This window comes from Mytilus californianus, unplaced genomic scaffold (assembly GCF_021869535.1).
Source record: "Mytilus californianus isolate M0D057914Y unplaced genomic scaffold, xbMytCali1.0.p SCAF_7, whole genome shotgun sequence".
In the NCBI taxonomy this organism is placed as follows: Eukaryota; Metazoa; Mollusca; class Bivalvia; order Mytilida; family Mytilidae; genus Mytilus; species Mytilus californianus.
In genome coordinates this window covers 82,492,738-82,512,248 of record NW_026262723.1, presented here as the reverse complement: position 1 = coordinate 82,512,248, position 19,511 = coordinate 82,492,738, and the positions used below count along the sequence as shown (strand labels likewise).

The 19,511-nt window shown below is 34.9% G+C and overlaps 1 protein-coding gene across 4 annotated transcripts in view; it reads right to left on the bottom strand.

Annotated features, from left to right (window-relative positions):
- LOC127709317 (acidic mammalian chitinase-like) overlaps positions 1-4,704 on the bottom strand; it is a 109,544-nt gene extending 104,840 nt beyond the window's left edge. For all 4 annotated transcript variants that reach the window (XM_052214780.1, XM_052214778.1, XM_052214779.1 and 1 more), the window contains exons 1-2: positions 4,614-4,704; positions 2,025-2,085 (exon numbers count right to left, since the gene is read on the bottom strand). In XM_052214780.1, the coding sequence (XP_052070740.1) occupies positions 2,025-2,085 (61 nt within the window). In that variant the 5' untranslated portion in view covers positions 4,614-4,704. The remainder of the gene's footprint in view (positions 1-2,024; positions 2,086-4,613) is intronic.
- Between the last annotated feature and the right edge of the window lie 14,807 nt (positions 4,705-19,511).

Genomic DNA, 19,511 nt, shown 5'->3' with positions numbered 1-19,511 from the left:
AATACCGTTATCTTTTCCTTGAATGTGAACTACCAAATAAAACCAAATCACTGGATTTGTACTTCCTTGAATAACACGACGGGTGCCTTTCTGGAGCATCCGAGATCACCCCGATGGATTTATATTACCCAGTCATACCGATCTATTGAGTCAGCCAAATGAAACTGTTTTGTATGCCACCGCAACTGAAAGTTGGGGACATATATTATCCCTGTCCGTTCGTCCGTCTGTCCGTCCCATTATGGATATATAGTTATTCCGCATAACTCCTCCTACAGTTTGAATCCTAGGAAGTTTTCACTCTGCTGGCTGTTTGTACAATTATTGAAGGTGTGCATGTGGTCAGGGTTTTTATTTTTATGATCTTTTGCTCTTTTGGGAGATAATTGAAGTTTTTTTTTGTCATTTTTGGGATATAAGCGGTTAATTTAAATGAGTTGAGTGCGGGGGCATCACTTTGTCTAGTTTACATTTTTTTCTCGTTTTTTGCTGTTACACAACTGTAACAGTCCGATGTAAGGTTAGGATTTAGCGCTCACATACATGTTAAACGCCACCACGTGCACTTTCTTTATGTACATGCCCCAAGTCAGGAGCATGAAGTTCAATTGTTGTTGTTGTATAAATGAACGTCATTTTTTTTTGTAGATTGTTTAAATATAAATAAGACCGTTTGTTTTGTCGTTTGAATTTTTTCACATGGTGCATGGTGGCCTTTTGTAGCTGACTATACGGTGTGTTGAAGTCTGTACGGTTGCCTATATATGATTTCTTACACCCACTGCATTTAAACACTGGTGAATAGTTGTCTCATTGTCAATCACACCACATCTAACTTTATTTCAACTTCTATGTTGCGTTTTGTGTACTATAACATTGTTTATCTTTTGTACGCATACCCAGGAGCCCTCTTTTCGGACACCTTAAATGTGACTCAAACTCGAAGTTCAACTCGAAACTCAATGCTAACTAAAACTTTAATTCTAATAATGACTTGAATTCTAAATCGAAGACTAACTCAAAGTATAACTCAAACAGTAACCCGAACTTTAATTTGAACTCTAATTCAATGGATGGCCACACTCATCCAGGGCACATACAACATGGAAATCTATCTAAAAATAGAACAGGTTTTTCCGAATTGGTCACGTGATTTTACTTCATCAAGTAATGGGATAACCACATCAAAGAATGACAGGACCACATCAAATAATGAAACAAACACATCATGTAGTGTAAAATCGTCAAATTTTGAAACATCATTACGTAATGTTAAAACCATATAAAAAATAGGCAAATCATCATTACAAAATAACAAAACCACATCATGTAATGAAACAACTACATAACGTTAAGTCACATTCACAACCACATTGACTAATGACACAACCACATTAAATAATGGTGAAACCACATCGAGTAATGACAAAACCATATTGAGTAATGACAAAACTATATCAAGTCAATACGAAACCATATCGTGTAATATCGAAATATCATTAAGTAATGACTATTCCATATTGAGTTATATCAAAACATCATTACGTAATGTCAAAACCATATTAAGTAAAGACAAAATATCATCAAGTAATAATAAAACAACATAAAGTAATATCAGAGTTCCACATAAGACAGTTGTGGCGTTCCATATTAATGTATAGAATTTTATTTAAACCTGAAATTTCACAATAACTGTACGAAATAAACTATAGGTCTTTAATGTCCTATATCGTTTACATTTGGCGTTACGAAGCCAAAAACAATAAATGTTTTATTAAATTTTGTTTTCCGAGTCCGCTTACACTTTATCCAATGAAGAAGGAAGTATCGATAATGAGTATTGCTTTATATAAAATGTTTTCTGACGCAAACACTACTCATCAATTTAAAATGCTCAAGTTACAGGAATGGTATGAAAAATGGTTATTCAGGGAAATAGAAAACAGTGGAGCCGAGAAAATAAATGATGAATGTTAAAAAAGTGTTAACATATACACACACAAAAATGAAAAATAAAACATTACCAATTCCGTTCAGTACGAAAACTGCAATGAAGAGAGCCTGCATGCTATTCCTTTTGATCATCTAAAAAATAATAGAAAGAGTTGTATGTGAGGGTTTCAACAAATAATAAAACGGTCCATTATCCTTAAGGATGTTCGCTACTCTTGTTTCTGAATTTTTTGTCAGATATTCGGAATCCTCTAGTTTTATCCATGTAGTGCCAATGAAAAATTTGCACGCTAAACCCTATTTTTCTTTTCATAATTTTATAATATATACTTTAAACCGCCATTTTTGATCATCTTATAAAATCTTTCTAAATTTTTCATAGTTTTTGAAATAAAAAAGATGTAAATGTTAAATTTACGAAAAATCTAGAAAATCATTTTCCGCCAAATTTTCAGTTAATTATAACACAAAAACAAGGACACGGACCTATCATTTTTTTCTGCTTTTTAAGTTCCATTATTCATATGCTATCAATTTATTACAGGCTTTTAAAAATCTTGTTATTTTGAAGTAGAGTAGCGAACATCCTTAAAACAGAACATTTTACAAAAGGGATTTGTTTGGTAATCGTTCCTCGGAAGGTCGAAAAACTATTGAACAATTTTTAAAAAGTCTCCAGGTAAAAAACGTAATCTTTAACAATACGCCCTATTCCGGCTAAACGAACTGATGGTCACATATTTTTGTTTATTTTATCATGTCTACTTTCTTGTTTGATGAAATTTATTTATCATCTTTATATAAAAATTCGTAAGGGTTCCGCGGAACCCAGTGTCTCGCCTACTTTTCTGTTAATCGCAGGCTCAACAAAAATGAGGAAGTAAATCAATAAAAATATTCCTCTTGATACTATCTTTTTATTGTAAGAAGCTTCTGTCCAAGTTTGGTAAAAATCCAGGATAGTTTATGAATCTGATAAATGTTTAAAAACTTTAACTGCAGACTGAATGTAATGGTAACTGGAAGAAAACAAAATTTCCTTCTAGATACTAGCATTTGATCATAAACAAGCTTCTGTCCAAGTTTGGTACAAATCCAAAATAGTATAAGAAAGTTATTAAAATTTTAAAAACTTTAACCATAGAGTGAATATGTTGTTCCCTGGCAGAAAATGTAAGTCCATTTAAAAGTAAAATACGGAAAAAATGGATTTATTTTTTTACAAAATTTCCTTCTAGATACTAGCTTTTGATCATAAAAAAGCTTCTGTTCAAGTTTGGTACAAATCCAAAATAGTATAAGAAAGTTATTAAAATTTTAAAACCTTTAACCACAGAGTGAATGTGTTGTTTCCTGGCAGAAAATCTAAGTCCATTTAAAAGTAAAATAAGGAAAAAATTGATTTATTTTTTTACAAAATTTACTTCTAGATACTTTCTTATGATCATAAACAAGCTTCTGTCCAAGTTTGGTACAAACCCAGGATAGTTTAAAAAAGTTATTAAAATTTTAAAAACTTTAACCACAGAGTGAATGTAATATTTCCCAGCAGAAAAACTAAGTCCATTTATAAGTAAAATACGAAAAAAAATGGAATTTTATTTTTACAAAATTTACTTCTGGATACTATCTTATGATCATAAACAAGCTTCTGTCCAAGTTTTATAGAAATCCAGGATAGTTTAAGAAAGTTATTAAAATTTCAAAAACTTTAACCACAGAGTGAATATTTGTGGACGCCGCCGACGACGACGACGACGACGACGCCGCCGACGACGACGACGACGACGACGCCGACGGAATGTAGGATCGCTATGTCTCGCTTTTTCGACTAAAGTCGAAGGCTCGACAAAAATCAAAAGATGTGGTATGAGTGCCAATGAGACAACTCTCCAACAGAAACCAAATGACGTCGACATTAGCAACTATAGTTCACCGTACGACCTTTGCCATTAACAAAACCCGTACCGCAACTGCAAGCTATAAAAGGACTCGAAATAACAAATGTTAAACATTTCAAATGAGAAAATAACGGCCTAAAAGTTTGACCAATTTGGTTCAAAAAGTGCAATTTCTACAGAATACGTATTGCGGTACAGCTATTTTTAGAAGAAAAAACCATTGAAAATAGAGTTTGTTCACTGGACTCAAAAGTTTTGTTAAATATTTAAGACCCTCTTAACCTTATTTGTTGAAATACAATATTGCATCTGTAATCTGTTAAATAATATTTTGATTTGATTTTTTTTTTACTTGATTGTTACATACATTTCTATTATTTTTTGTTCCAAAAATTTGCCCGAAGCATTGTTTCTTTGATAGATACGCATGCATTATAAAAGAAAAATAATAATTGCAGCGAAAAAACGTTTCTCCACTGGATTCTTCAGTCGTCTGTTTGTTCGATTGTTCTGCCGTTCTTATGCACCTTGTATTAGCAACTCCTCATAACCAGAGGAAACATAGCCCAAGCCAAAAAGTAGAGATTTCCCTATGCAGTTTGAAGCTGTGTTTTTATAGCAATCCAGAAAATGAAAATTTAATTCAAAAAGTTACATTTCTCTATTATATTTTATTTTAAAAAAGTATTGTTTAACAAATTTCAAACTTTGTTAAACAATGCCCCTGTTTAAAAAAATTAAATATAAAGATTGTCTTACCTTGAACAGTGTAGGTCTGTTTATGTCGAAGAGAAATCTGGAAGCTTTCTTAAATATTTAAAATATACGCCCCCACATGCAGGACAGCGTATACAGATATAATCACTTTTCTACGTAGGGATGAAAAACAAAGCAGAAGTGTGTTTTCATTTCATGGACAAGGTCCATTTTTTATGATTTTCAGTCACGCAAAAAGTGATATACTGTGATATTAAATGTTTTATGAATTCCTTACATCTTTCAATGACACTTAATTAAACTTTATATTTGAAGTTGTGGTCACATTTCAGTAAATTAGTGATAATGATATTTTCATCCCAAAAATTCCCTTACGTTGTACCTTTATAGCAATAGTATGATGAAATTAAGAAAATGAAATTGCAACTGTTAATATTCACCCAAAGCATGCATTGACACTGAAATAAAGTATGCGTTATCATGCAAACAATGTGTTTGTGTAGCAAAACTGTTTATTTATGAAATATTTAGTTTATAAATAAGACATAGTATAATAGAAAGTGACAGCGGAGACTCAGTAAGATTGGAAAAAAGAAAGATGAAATACAGACATTTCAAAGTTAAAGAATAAGCAGCTGTTTGTGATCAGGTACAGTAAGCTTTATTATGCTTCATGTTAGATTGCATGTTTTTCTTTTTAATTTTGAGTACAAGAGTAGTATTTACACATGGGTCAGCGAGAACATTTTTGTGAGTGATATTATCTCATACTAGCAAATAAAAACTTGCAAAACAGAAATCGATTATTTAAAAGTCAATAAAATCAGAACATTCATTATATTGAATTGAAAACATATAGCTGCAAAGGTGAAATAGTAGATTTTACTCGGCTTCGCCTCGGTTAATAATATTTCTCTCGGGGTAACAATCTGCTCTATCACCCTCTCAACTTTCTGTTATTTATATATTTTCTTACGAATTTGATTCTTACTGGATTGAACAGTTAGTACAACTGTTAGAAGCACATGTAGTTTTGGAAATTATAAAACGAAGAGAATACGGGCAATGAATATTACTTACTTTAAAATTCAAATAATATATTGTGAAGCATACAAAAGCATCAAGTTTTATGAGACCTTCTTAAGTTCTTTATGTTTGAAGTGAGATAACCACATCATAATCCTTTAACCTTGAGTTCCGCTATTAAGATGATGTTCTTACACTTAATAATTTATCAACGTTTCTTTGGTATATGTATATCTGACTATTTTATTGAATTTGATTTAAGAAGATGCTAAGATACAGCATGGACCTGCTTCATACCTGGACACAGAAATCGAAAGTAAGGGTCTTTTGGAGATTAAATTAACGTCAAAAGAGATAACTTCAATTTTGTTATGGTGAGCTCTCCAGTGTTTTAGTTGTTTTTGTTGTTGTTGTTGCAGCATTTACAGCAGCACATGTATAATGATATGAAAATGAGAAGATGTGGTATGATTGCCAATGAGAAAACGGACAACCAGATACCAAATGACGTAGAAGTTCAACTATAGGCAACCGTACGACCTTCAACAATGAGCAAAACCAGTACCGCGTAGAAAGCTATAAAAGGCCCCAACATGACAACTGTAAAATAGTTCAAATGTGAAAACTAACGGCCTGATTTATGTACATACCAATAAACGAAAACAAATATGATATGAAGCAACAAACGGCAACCTCTGAATTGCAGGCTTCTGGCTAGTATATTTCTCCCTGGTACTATAATATTGCTGATCTTCTTGAAAAAGGGCCGACACTAACAAGGAAGCTACCAAACCCATAGATGAAATTACATGGCCCAAAACAAGCAGGAAGTTTTTTTTAAACAATACCGACCAATTGCTTCTTGGAATTCCTTTAGACCAACGCCTAAAATTGATCACGAATGATAGTAATACGATTGACGTTGACATTAGTGGGGCGATGTAATATTATCAAACCAGATGTTTTTATTAATACACACAGTCCATTTTTAATTTTGTTGGTCACGCGAAAATGATATACCGTGAAATTTACTCTTACATTTGTTCTTTCTCTTTCGTGTTACCAAAAGTGTTTGATAAAACAACCCACATTCATTTAATTTGATCAAAGGTCAGATTACATTTTCATCAACTATGAAAAATTGCTTAATCACTGAATCGTTTTCAAATTGAAAACAACGTCACTATAAGTTTTGTTATACTATTAATAGAAACTTTACCTCAACATAAGAGTCTGTATAATATATAAAATAAGTGTCAGCATATAGGTTGCTCGATTTTACTAACAAAGACTACAAATGATTTGCAAAAATGTCCAAAATTATTAGAAATATATCTATAAAAAAGTAGCAGAACACACCAAAAGGACTATCAAAACAAAAAATGACTTAAATATGTATATAAGTATTGAGATATGATAGTAAAATGTTTAGCCATTACCCCTTGCATCGTAATGGATGCGTTTGTGGGTTTATTCGCAACACTTTTTTACAACATCTTAACGTCTCTTTCAAAAATGTGGTAGAATGGTAAGTTACTCATATTGGGAAGATGAACTGTATTTTAATATAAAGGTTGTAGAGGAAAGGTAAGGTCATTTGAAGAATTATGAAACAACATACATAGCACTGTAGAAACTGCTCTGTACCGATTTTCATGTGATGATATATTTTGAGTGTATGCTTGTTTTATTCATATACACTGAATTACGGGAATTCTTTTAATAATTTTATAAATACATTACATAATCAGTTAAAGCGACGTAATGCAACAAAGATTGTTCATAAAAATTCTGCAGTGAAAATAACAGTTGTGTGGTTCGATGCTGTGGTGTGTTGCTTTCTAAATTGGTAGCTATGTACTCATGGTATAAAAATAAGAAGATGTGGTATGATTGCCAATCAGACAACTTTCCAAGTTTGACCAAATGACGTAGAATTCAGTAACAATTGGTCAACGTACGACTTCCAACAGTGAGCACTGTTTTGAGTAAGACTTTTCTGGGTTTACCTTTATCAGGAATGCTCACACAAAAAAAAATGAATGTCATGGATATATGAATACAAAATATACTTGAATACGTCATATACTTTCATGTTTTGCATACTACACGCAGGAACTACCAAAGTAAAGTAAACGTCATGAGTTCTATTCATAGTGTTTCCTTTAAGAGCCATTCTCTGTAAGCATCAAAATATGATGGAAACCTTTGGTCACAGATTTTCATAAAACTTTGCTAAATGAATGCTTACTTATGTAGAAACATAATGGTCATAATAAAAAATACGGTAATTTTCATTGCAAAAGTTTAATTTCTTACATTTACAATTATATTCGAAATTTGAAAGATTTAAAAATCATTTACATGGATATCATACACGAACAAGCGATCTATATAGAGTAGCTACATTCCATCTGGCAACCCATGTGATTCAATCTGCAAGATCATGTCATTTGTATAGAGATTTCGCTGACATCTGGGTATATTCTTGTCTCAAAAACTACTCTCACTGTATAATTCAGAGTTTGACGACTGATATTATTTTATTTATTCCATTAAACTTGAAATAAAGGATACCATAGCTAATACAAAAATAAGGAGATTTGGCTATAATTGCCATTGACAAATGTTCACAAGATACCAAAGTACGAAGGTGTAATATATTATAGGCCATCGTACGGCCTTCAATAATGAGCAAAAACAATACCGTGTGGTAAGCTATAGAGGCCCCGGCTTAACAAAATGTGAAACAATTCAAAAGATAAAAATAGTCGGCCGGATTAATGCTAAACAACAATAAACGAAAAAACAATATGACAAACAGCAACCAACGACAACCACTTAATTACAGGCTCCTTACTTGTAACAGGCACCTAAGGAATGTGAGCGCTAAATTCTATCCTAGACCCGGGACAATGATGTATAAGCACAACATTATGAACAACCTGTAAAATAAGCCGGATATGAATTTACTCATCAGATTGCCACGAAGCACAATAAAAAATATGGATTACCGATCTAAGAGTACTTTCAGTTACAGAGAGCTAGTTCACAGACATTTCTACTTATAAATGAAACATGCTTTCCAAGACTAAGATATTACTCAGTACATATCCAGCTAATTCTTAGAACAATAAGTGTTCATAACTGTATAACAATGCACATTTGGTTATGTTTTAATTTATAGAAAAACAAAGTCGGTGTAAGTAACGATAAAGACGTTATTCAAAGATCTAACTACAGTGTTAAATTGATCACCCTTTGAGAATAAGGCCACGTTCACACTGCCCATGTGAAACATATTTTGTGTACACAAGTCGTATTGTTTTTATCTTTGAAATACAAACTAATCAATTGTTTGACATGCATTAAATTCTATATTCAAAAGTTAGTTAATAGCTGCAAGCGTTTCTAAAATTAACGCTGTATTTATTTATAATTAATGTTAAAAATTTCAACGAAACTTGTTTCAAACTTGTTTAAGCCTCAGTGTGAACACGGCCTAAGTTTACTCAAAGGATGAAAACGCTGGTTTATAATTTGTAGTCACAGTTTATCATTTTAAATCGTGACGGTATCTAAAGGACTATTAACAATATGGTATAAATAGTGATTTTTTTTTAAATAAAAAGTTGGACTTAATGAAGGTACTCAGAGTAAAATTACATATTTATGACTAAGGCAGAAATTTCGTTCTTCTTTTAATCATCAGGAAGGCGCTTCCTTGCGTTCATTTAATCACATTGTCCGTTTCCTGTTTTGAAAATTCCAATCATACTTATGCTTTGTATAATTTTGAAATCGTGAATTACATCATTTCCCTTCTGATTATATAAAACGGAGGGTGGCTCCATATGAATAACAAAATGACATGTATCTATTAATTTTACGACCATTTTTACAAATTTTCCTACGTATTATCCTTTTAGTGGTATGTAAACTTAATCAATTCTTATGTTAGATTTTTATGGCAGGATATTCATATCACATATTTTTTTTGTATCAAATTTTTCGTATTATCTAAACAAAGCATTTTAAAAAAACAAATACTATAATATGTCAGTAAAATTTATATAAAGTATAATGTTTATTCTTTGCTATTTATTCCAATAAAATAAAACATGGATTTTATTAAATAGTTATTTAATTGCTTGAAAATAAGCACGTCCTTAGATACTTAATTTCCGACGAAAAACTTAATTTCTGTTTTGATTATATAACTTTTTTAACTATTTTTTGCTTTTACCAAATCTACAGAACTATTGATTGTTTCTTCAGAACTTTAGAAAATTATTGATCATGGCCATTGGTTTTCTTACTGACATTATTTAAAAGATACATTGTGTCTTTAAATTTCCAGTTAATAAATAACGTAATGATTCTAAAAGTAAAATTGCAATTCCATCAGGTAAACATTTTCCTTAGACGATATTGGGGGTCTTGGTGGTCGAGTGGTCTAAGTAGTCGAACTACTGTATCACTTGCAAATCCCGCATGTGGTAGGTGCGCTCGACTCCAATCTTAATTAACTAGGATTGTTAGTTTTCCGACAGAAGGTCGGTGATTCTCTCCGGGCACTCCGGCTTCCTCCACCAATAAAAACTGACCGCCACGAAAAAGCACAGTAGTGCTGAAAGTGGCGTTAAGCACCGATCAATCAATCAGACGATATTGTTTGTTCCTTTTAAGTCCATTTGGTTTTGTACATGCTATCACATATTTGGTGTTCAGGTGATTTCAGCGAACTTAATGAATAATATCAGAGAATGAACTGGAATAAGTATAATACGTTCTGAGCGTTTTTCACAGTTTTTACTCGCAACAAGAGACAATAAGATAACAATGAATACAACTAGTACTGCTTTAGAACATGAATCAGCAGATTACAAAAATCAAAAGGGCAGGGAGAAAAGAACATGTTACTTTAAATTATACTACTAGTAAATTGTTAGAACCAATAATATAAGCGGCACCATTTTATTGCACCAAATCAGCCCTTGTTGTTGAAAATCTTAATAAGAAAAATGCTACTTACAGGAAAATATCAACTGTTTATTTATTTATTTTTTATGGGTTTTTGTGGGAGGGGAGGGGCGTCGACATTAACTAACTTCCAGATTCTATTTGATATGCCAAAGTAATGTTACATTCTGTGTAAAGGGTCTTTTAGTTTTCATAAACAATACATTAGATCTGTCTATAATCTTTGTAAAAAAAGATAATATATCTTCAAGACTATTGTTATTATTCTTTTCCACGGACAATTAGATTGCAATTATTAAAAGATTATTACTTTCTATGTGATATGATATTTTAGACTTGGATGCATAATTTTATATTTGTTGTTATTGGCTTTGAACTAGCTTTCAGTAACTGCGAGAACTCTCATATCGGTCATTTGTGTCTTCGGTTCTTTTGTTAATTTTTTTTTTTTGTGCGTTTTTTGTCGATCTGATGATCTTTATTCAACTGATTTTTACAATTTGTTCTCGTGTTGTGCTGCTTCACCACTCTTCCAGGTTAGAGGTTCGCAAACATGTTTAACAGAGCCACATTCTGTATGTGCCTGTTGTTCAGTGGTTGTTGGTGTTCTCTTATTGATTGATTCAGAGTTTGGTGACTATTTTGATCACATCTATCCCATTGAAAATTACATTATGAATCCCATATATAAAATTAAGTTTGTTGTTTTATCTTGACTTAAATTTAGAAATTGACAATGAGGGTGGTTTGATATTGAAAGACAGAAAAGATGATTTTAATTTTTCCATTGTTAACTTTCCACTTCTTTGTAGCACAATTCCGGTGGCACCTGTATATGAAGTATTGATCTCTAAGTTGGTATGACATTCCAGAATTTGTGTTCCCTGATAGAGGAGTTCTGCTTACACAGAAGTCATTGAACCAAGGGTTCCTAATGTTAAAGTTGAAGTAATTCCCTCAAACAGACGCCATGTTGATTTTTGTACCACAGATATGTTTTACTTGTCGCTGCCACAACAACATTCCCTTTCTGTAGATTCATCGATTGTAACACCACTGAAGGCACAGCACATATGTTTTAGTCGTAATAACCAACACTAATCAGTCTAGTTAAATTAGTACAGAAAAATCTCCTTGTCACTCCTGCGTCCTGAGTTACAACTCGGTTTTTGGGTGGGGTTCGTGTTGCGTAATCTTTAGTTATGTGTAGCATTTTATGGACTGACCAGACTCAAGCTAGCGAACAATAAGCCAGCGAACAATAAGGTGTATCAAGCTAGCGAACAATAAGAAATACGCGCCAAACTGATCTTGCCTAAAAACCGAAGACTTGCAATAACATGAAACGTTCTTTGAAATCTGATGACAATCATTTCCAGTGGGAAGACGAAATGCAATACATTTTCAAAAAGACTATTAATTGAAAACTGTTTATTTATTTATTTATTTATTTATATATTCAAGACAACATAATTGTTCTTGACCACAGGACATCTCTTGTAGGATTTTCAAAATTCCTTTTAGGTTCTCCTCTCCCTTTTTTGATTACCTTTGAGTAGAAACGGTTTGTCTTATAATCATGATAATAGTGAATAAATAAAAAAATTAGACCATACTTAACTAGTGTAAAGATAAAATTAAATCCACATGCTTATATTCTTTTTAAAAGAAAACAAAATACCGATTTTGGAACGTAAAGTACAGAATTTTGCAGTCAGAATTATAAGTTGGAAATAAAAGCTAATAAATATCCACAATTTTCGTTAGGAATGATTGAAAACTGGCAATTTATTTATTACATTTCAATAGGAAATGTGTTTTATGTGACAATGACACACGTGACACGATACCTGAATGGATATAAAGATTTTAGCTACTTTAACAGACAAAATTTTCAAATCAAAGCTTTTCAAGGAGGCTTATTTAAAAAAAAATCTGGAAACAGACGGAAAACCCGAAATCAGAAGAACAATTTCTTTACACTGATTTAAATTAACAAGAAGAGGATGCAATCACAACAATACAAACTATTAACATTTTTGGAATTATAATCGGGGAAACGGTCCAAAGTTGGGGTAGGGTGACCCAACCCCCTCCCTTCTTTAATTCATAAAAAAGTCCCTACGGCAAAGCTTTTGTCCACACTAGGTACAAATGATAGGCAATTGCCTAAGGTTGCCTGGACCCAAAGACCCAGGTGGGTAAAGTTACGGAACTTTTTTAATTGAGGTCCAAAGTTGGGGTAGGGTGACCCAACCCCCTCCCTTCTTTAATTCATAAAAAAGTCCCTACGGCAAAGCTTTTGTCCACACTAGGTACAAATGATAGGCAATTGCCTAAGGTTGACTGGACCCAAAGACCCAGGTGGGTAAAGTTACGGAACTTTTTTAATTGAGGTCCAAAGTTGGGGTAGGGTGACCCAACCCCCTCCTTTCTTTAATTCATAAAAAAGTCCCTACGGCAAAGCTTTTGTCCACACTAGGTACAAATGATAGGCAATTGCCTAAGGTTGCCTGGACCCAAAGACCCAGGTGGGTAAAGTTACGGAACTTTTTTAATTGAGGTCCAAAGTTGGGGTAGGGTGACCCAACCCCCTCCCTTCTTTAATTCATAAAAAAGTCCCTACGGCAAAGCTTTTGTCCACACTAGGTACAAATGATAGGCAATTGCCTAAGGTTGCCTGGACCCAAAGACCCAGGTGGGTAAAGTTACGGAACTTTTTTAATTGAGGTCCAAAGTTGGGGTAGGGTGACCCAACCCCCTCCCTTCTTTAATTCATAAAAAAGTCCCTACGGCAAAGCTTTTGTCCACACTAGGTACAAATGATAGGCAATTGCCTAAGGTTGCCTGGACCCAAAGACCCAGGTGGGTAAAGTTACGGAACTTATTTAATTGAGGTCCAAAGTTGGGGGTATGTCACCTTTTTAATTTAATTCATAAAAAAAGTTGCGCACCATACATTGATACATAATATAGTTCTCAAGCCTTAAACAAAAAGAAAAACGAAATCCGCTTTTTCAAGAAAAAATCAATTTACTTAAACTCTTTTGTCTTGAAAGGTAATCATTTACATAGTTTTTACATTGTCTATACGTTTATTCTACAAAAAATGTTATTTTAGGAACTATTTGACAGTACGGAAAGCCATTTCACACAACACATAATTTATAGTTGAAAAGTTGATAAAATAACAGGGAATGTTGTTCACACTTTTAAATTAGATTATTTAACAAAATATAGAAATTTATCTGCAAAAACCAGCAAAATATTAACAATCAACTGACGACAATAACTAATAAGTAGATCATAATTAGCGGATCATTTTTGTGGAAAATCTTTTGTAAAAGTAAATGGATGATGACGGCGGACGACTACGGACTACAAACAACAGACGCCAAATATTGTAAAAAGCTCACACTGAACCTTTAGACCAGGTTAACTGAACTTTCCATTAAGCTGGACTAATAACCCCGCATCTTGGATTGACTGAGTATTCTAGTTATTGAAAAACATGTTGTTAAAGAAGCTGATAATGATAATTAGGTCTTTTTCCCAGTATGGAACTGTAGATTCATTTGATATATATTTTTCTTTGATTGCGTGGGAAAAGGTGAACCAGTAGTATTGTCTCTGATTTTTTAACCCCCACAACAACCAGTGCTGCTGTGGTTGTCCCAAATATGGTTTTGCCTCGCCCCTTAAAGCCAAATATGGGCATGTCCCGCCCCCTTATTTTATATGATATATGGGCATATACGCCCCCTAGCCTGGCATCCTGACCCAATCTAATACTTCGTCGATAGGTACTGTCAAGCAGTTGGCCAGGATCCCAGGCTAATACGCCCCCAACCCCCATCTAATGACGTCACCGGAAGTAAGGAAGATGAATCACGACGGATGCATGTTGACCATATTTGGATGTATATATACCGCCCCCCTTTCCCCCAACCAAATGACGTCACCGGAAGTAAGTATATATATATCATTTTATTCTGATATCACCTATGTTGAACAGAGGTAAGGAAGATGAATCACGACGGATGCATGTTGACCATATTTGGATATGAATATAACAGTAGGACTCACGTAGAACCATGCCAATCCCCCCTCATGAGTCATACCGAATGCACGCCCGCCATTTTTGGTCATTATGCGATCCGACCATTTCGATACCACGAGTCATCAGGATGCAAGATCAGGGCATGACGCACCATATGACAATAACATGAGTCACACCAGATGTACGTTGACCGTATTTGGTCTTGTTGTGTAGGTCTGACGAGTCAGACATCCGTATGAGTAACAAAGTCGATATTGTTGGTACGTTCATTATACAAGGGCATCATGTCTTCCTTATTGGAAAATTTAAATTATCAAAAATTCAAAAATTCAAAAATCCATAAAATTCCAAATTTTATATTTTAAATATGTAGCTTTTGTGAAGTTGAATCGTAAATGCGCCACCGTTATTATTTTCAAAAAGCATAAAAGAAATCCGCTGGATACGTAAAGGTAAAATTCATCCATCGTTTTGCTACAGGCATTCTTATAGATAGGTTAATCAATGTATGCAGTGATCTTTTTTTTTCGATTTTCAAAATATTTTGATTTTTTTTATTTGATTTTTTTTTTTTTTTTATTTCAATTTTTTTTTCTCTATTTTTCAAATTTTGAATTTGAATTTTTTGATTTTTTTGCATTTCAAAATTTTTAACAATTTTTATATAATTTTGAATTGTGTGGATTTTTGCATTTTTAAATTTTATATAATTTAAATTTTCGAATAAGGGAGACATGCCCTTGTATAATGAACGTCCCAACAATGTCGACTTTGTTACTCATACGGATGTCTGACTCGTCAGACCTACACAACAAGACCAAATACGGTCAACGTACATCTGGTGTGACTAATGGTATTGTGTCATGTGGTGCGTCATGCCCTGATCTTGCATCCTGATGACTCGTTGTATCGAAATTGTCGGATCGCATCATGACCAAATATGGCGGATGTGCATTCGATATGACTCATGGTTTTGGCATGGTTCTACGTGAGTCATACTGTTATATTCATATCCAAATATGGTCAGTATGCATCCGTCGTTATTCATCTTCCTTACCTCTGTTCAACATAGGTGACACCAGAATAAAATGATAAAGATATACTTACCTCCGGTGACGTCATTAGGTTGGGGGAAAAGGGGGCGGTATATGCCCATATATAATATTAGGGGGTGGGACATGCCCATATTTGGCATTAAGGGGCGGGGCATGACCATATATGGGACAACCACAGCACCACGGGTTTTGGTGGATGGTTAAAAAACCACAGACAATACTACTCATAAGATTATTTATCTGATGACATGGGCCATCTGGTCTGGGCAAAAGACAAAAGCTTTGCCATAGGAATCTGTTAAGGGTTACATGTAAAATTGGGAGGGGAGGGGTCTCCATACCCTAATTTTGAATCTCATTTGAAGAAATTCGGTGAATTTACCCACCTCCGCTATTTGGTCCGGGCAACTTCAAGGCCTAACCTATCGTTTGTTCATAGTATGGACAAAATCAAAGCTTTGTCGTAGGAAATTTTATAACAATTAAAGTTTGGACGGAATGATCTCCTTATCCCAACTTTGAACCTCAGTTGCAGTAGTTCCGTGAATTAACTCACCAGGTTCATCTAATCCGGGCAACTTTATGCCATTGAATTTCATCTGTACCTTATGTGGTCAAAGCTTTGCCGCGTAGAGAATTGTTTTGACGAATTAAAGTTTTGAGGGGAAAAGGTCTCCATTTCCCAACTTTGGACCTCCGTTGCAAACGTTCCAAGAATTTATCCACCCGGCCCATCTGTTCCAGGTAACACGTAGGGAATTGCCTATCATTTGTACCTAGTGAGAAAAACGCTTAGCCGGAATGATTTTTTGACAAAATTAAACTTGGGATGTGATAGGGTGTGCAAACCCCAAATGTGAAATCAGTTGTAGAAGTTCCGGAACTTTACCCACCTGCGGGTTCTTCGAGTCCAGGCATCCTTAGGCAATTAATATCATTTGTTACTAGAGTGGCCAAATGGTTTGCCGTGAGAAATTTTTTAAGAATTCAAGTTGGGAGATACGATCTACAAACTTTGGGCCTAAGTTGTAGGAGTTCCGTAACTTTACCCACCTGGGTCTTTGGGTCCAGGCAACCTTAGGCAATTGCCTATCATTTGTATCTAGCGTGGACAAAAGCTTTGCCGCAGGAAATTTTTTATGAATTAAAGAAGGGAGGGGGTTGGGTCACCCTATCCCAACTTTGGACCTCAATAATAAAAGTTCCGTAACTATACCCACCTAGGTCTTTGGGTTCAGGCAACCTTAGGCAATTGCCTATCATTTATGCCTAGTGTGGACAAAAGCTTTGCCGTAGGGACTTTTTTATGAATTAAAATTAGGTGGGGGTTGGGTCACCCTACCCCAACTTTGGACCTCAATTAAAAAAGTTCCGTAACTTTACCCACCTGGGTCTTTGGGTCCAGGCAACCTTAGGCAATTGCCTATCATTTGTACCTAGTGTGGACAAAAGCTTTGCCGAAGGGACTTTTTTATGAATTAAAGAAGGGAGGGGGTTGGGTCACCCTATCCCAACTTTGGACCTCAATTAAAAAAGTTCCGTAACTTTACCCACCTGGGTCTTTGGGTCCCGGCAACCTTAGGCAATTGCCTATCATTTGTACCTAGTGTGGACAAAAGCTTTGCCGTAGGGACTTTTTTATGAATTAAAGAAGGGAGGGGGTTGGGTCACCCTACCCCAACTTTGGACCTCAATATAAAAAGTTCCGCAACTTTACCCACCTGGGTCTTTGGGTCCAGGCAACCTTAGGCAATTGCCTATCATTTGTACCTAGTGTGGACAAAAGCTTTGCCGTAGGGACTTTTTTATGAATTAAAGAAGGGAGGGGGTTAGGTTACCCTACCCCAACTTTGGACCTCAATTAAAAAAGTTCCGTAACTTTACCCACCTGGGTCTTTGGGTCCAGGCAACCTTAGGCAATTGCCTATCATTTGTACCTAGTGTGGACAAAAGCTTTGCCGTAGGGACTTTTTTATGAATTAAAGAAGGGAGGGGGTTGGGTCACCCTACCCCAACTTTGGACCTCAATTAAAAAAGTTCCGTAACTTTACCCACCTGGGTCTTTGGGTCCAGGCAACCTTAGGCAATTGCCTATCATTTGTACCTAGTGTGGACAAAAGCTTTGCCGTAGGGACTTTTTTATGAACTAAAGAAGGGAGGGGGTTGGGTCACCCTACCCCAACTTTGGACCTCAATTAAAAAAGTTCCGTAACTTTACCCACCTGGGTCTTTAGGTCCAGGTAACCTTAGGCAATTGCCTATCATTTGTACCTAGTGTGGACAAAAGCTTTGCCGTAGGGACTTTTTTATGAATTAAAGAAGGGAGGGGGTTGGGTCACCCTACCCCAACTTTGGACCTCAATTAAAAAAGTTCCGTAACTTTACCCACCTGGGTCTTTGGGTCCAGGCAACCTTAGGCAAATGCCTATCATTTGTACCTAGTGTGGACAAAAGCTTTGCCGTAGGGACTTTTTTATGAATTAAAGAAGGGAGGGGGTTGGGTCACCCTACCCCAACTTTGGACCTCAATTAAAAAAGTTCCGTAACTTTACCCACCGGGTCTTTGGGTCCAGGCAACCTTAGGCAATTGCCTATCATTTGTACCTAGTGTGGACAAAAGCTTTGCCGTAGGGACTTTTTTATGAATTAAAGAAGGGAGGGGGTTGGATCACCCTACCCCAACTTTGGACCTCAATTAAAAAAGTTCCGTAACTTTACCCACCTGGGTCTTTGGGTCCAGTCAACCTTAGGCAATTGCCTATCATTTGTACCTAGTGTGGACAAAAGCTTTGCCGTAGGGACTTTTTTATGAATTAAAATTAGGTGGGGTAGGGTCACCCTACCCCAACTTTGGACCTCAATGAAATAAGTTCCGTAACTTAAATCACCTGGGTCTTTGGGTCCAGGCAACCTTAGGCAATTGTTTATCATTTGTACCTAGTGTGGACAAAAGCTTTGCCGTAGGGACTTTTTTATGAATTAAAATTGGATGGTGGTAGGGTCACCCTACCCCAACTTTGGACCTCAATTAAAAAAGTTCCGTAACTTTACCCACCTGGGTCTTTGGGTCCAGGCAACCTTAGGCAATTGCCTATCATTTGTACCTAGTGTGGACAAAAGCTTTGCCGTGGGGACTTTTTTATGATTTAAAATTGGGTGGTGGTAGGGTCACCCTACCCCAACTATGGACCAAAATCTGTATGTCGATTCTTTTCTCGTTCTATTTGGGTGCCTCTCTTACACTTATCACTCTTCCTATCGAAATATAGTAAATACATTACCAGAGTGACGACATACTTTTGAATAATTAGAAAAATGAACTAGTTCTTTGACAAAAGAAGATAACTGCGTATAATGCTTTTATTTCTAAAGAAAATCTAACAAAAAAGACTGGACGTTCCAAAATCAGATGATTTATTTTTCTTTTCTTTTCAAACGCATATGTAAAGTAGAAGATTTATTTGTATCGTTACATGTACACTAGTTTAGTGTGAACTATTGTTATTAATTGTTTCATTATTATAAAAACAACAAACCCATCTCTAATCAGAGAGCACTAAAAAGAGAAAGGATTACCTAATAGGAATTTTAGATGTCCGGTTAAAAAACAGTTGTATTAGATACACGAATAACTAATTAACTTTGTCTGTGTTAAAATGGAATTGCATTTCGTTCTCCTACTGGAAATTAGTGTTATTAGAATTAAAAGGACGTTTTGTGTTATTGCAAGTCTTCGGTTTTTAGGCATGATCATGTTGGCGCGTTTTCTTATTGTTCGCTGGCTTATTGTTCGCTAGCTTGATGCATCTTATTGTT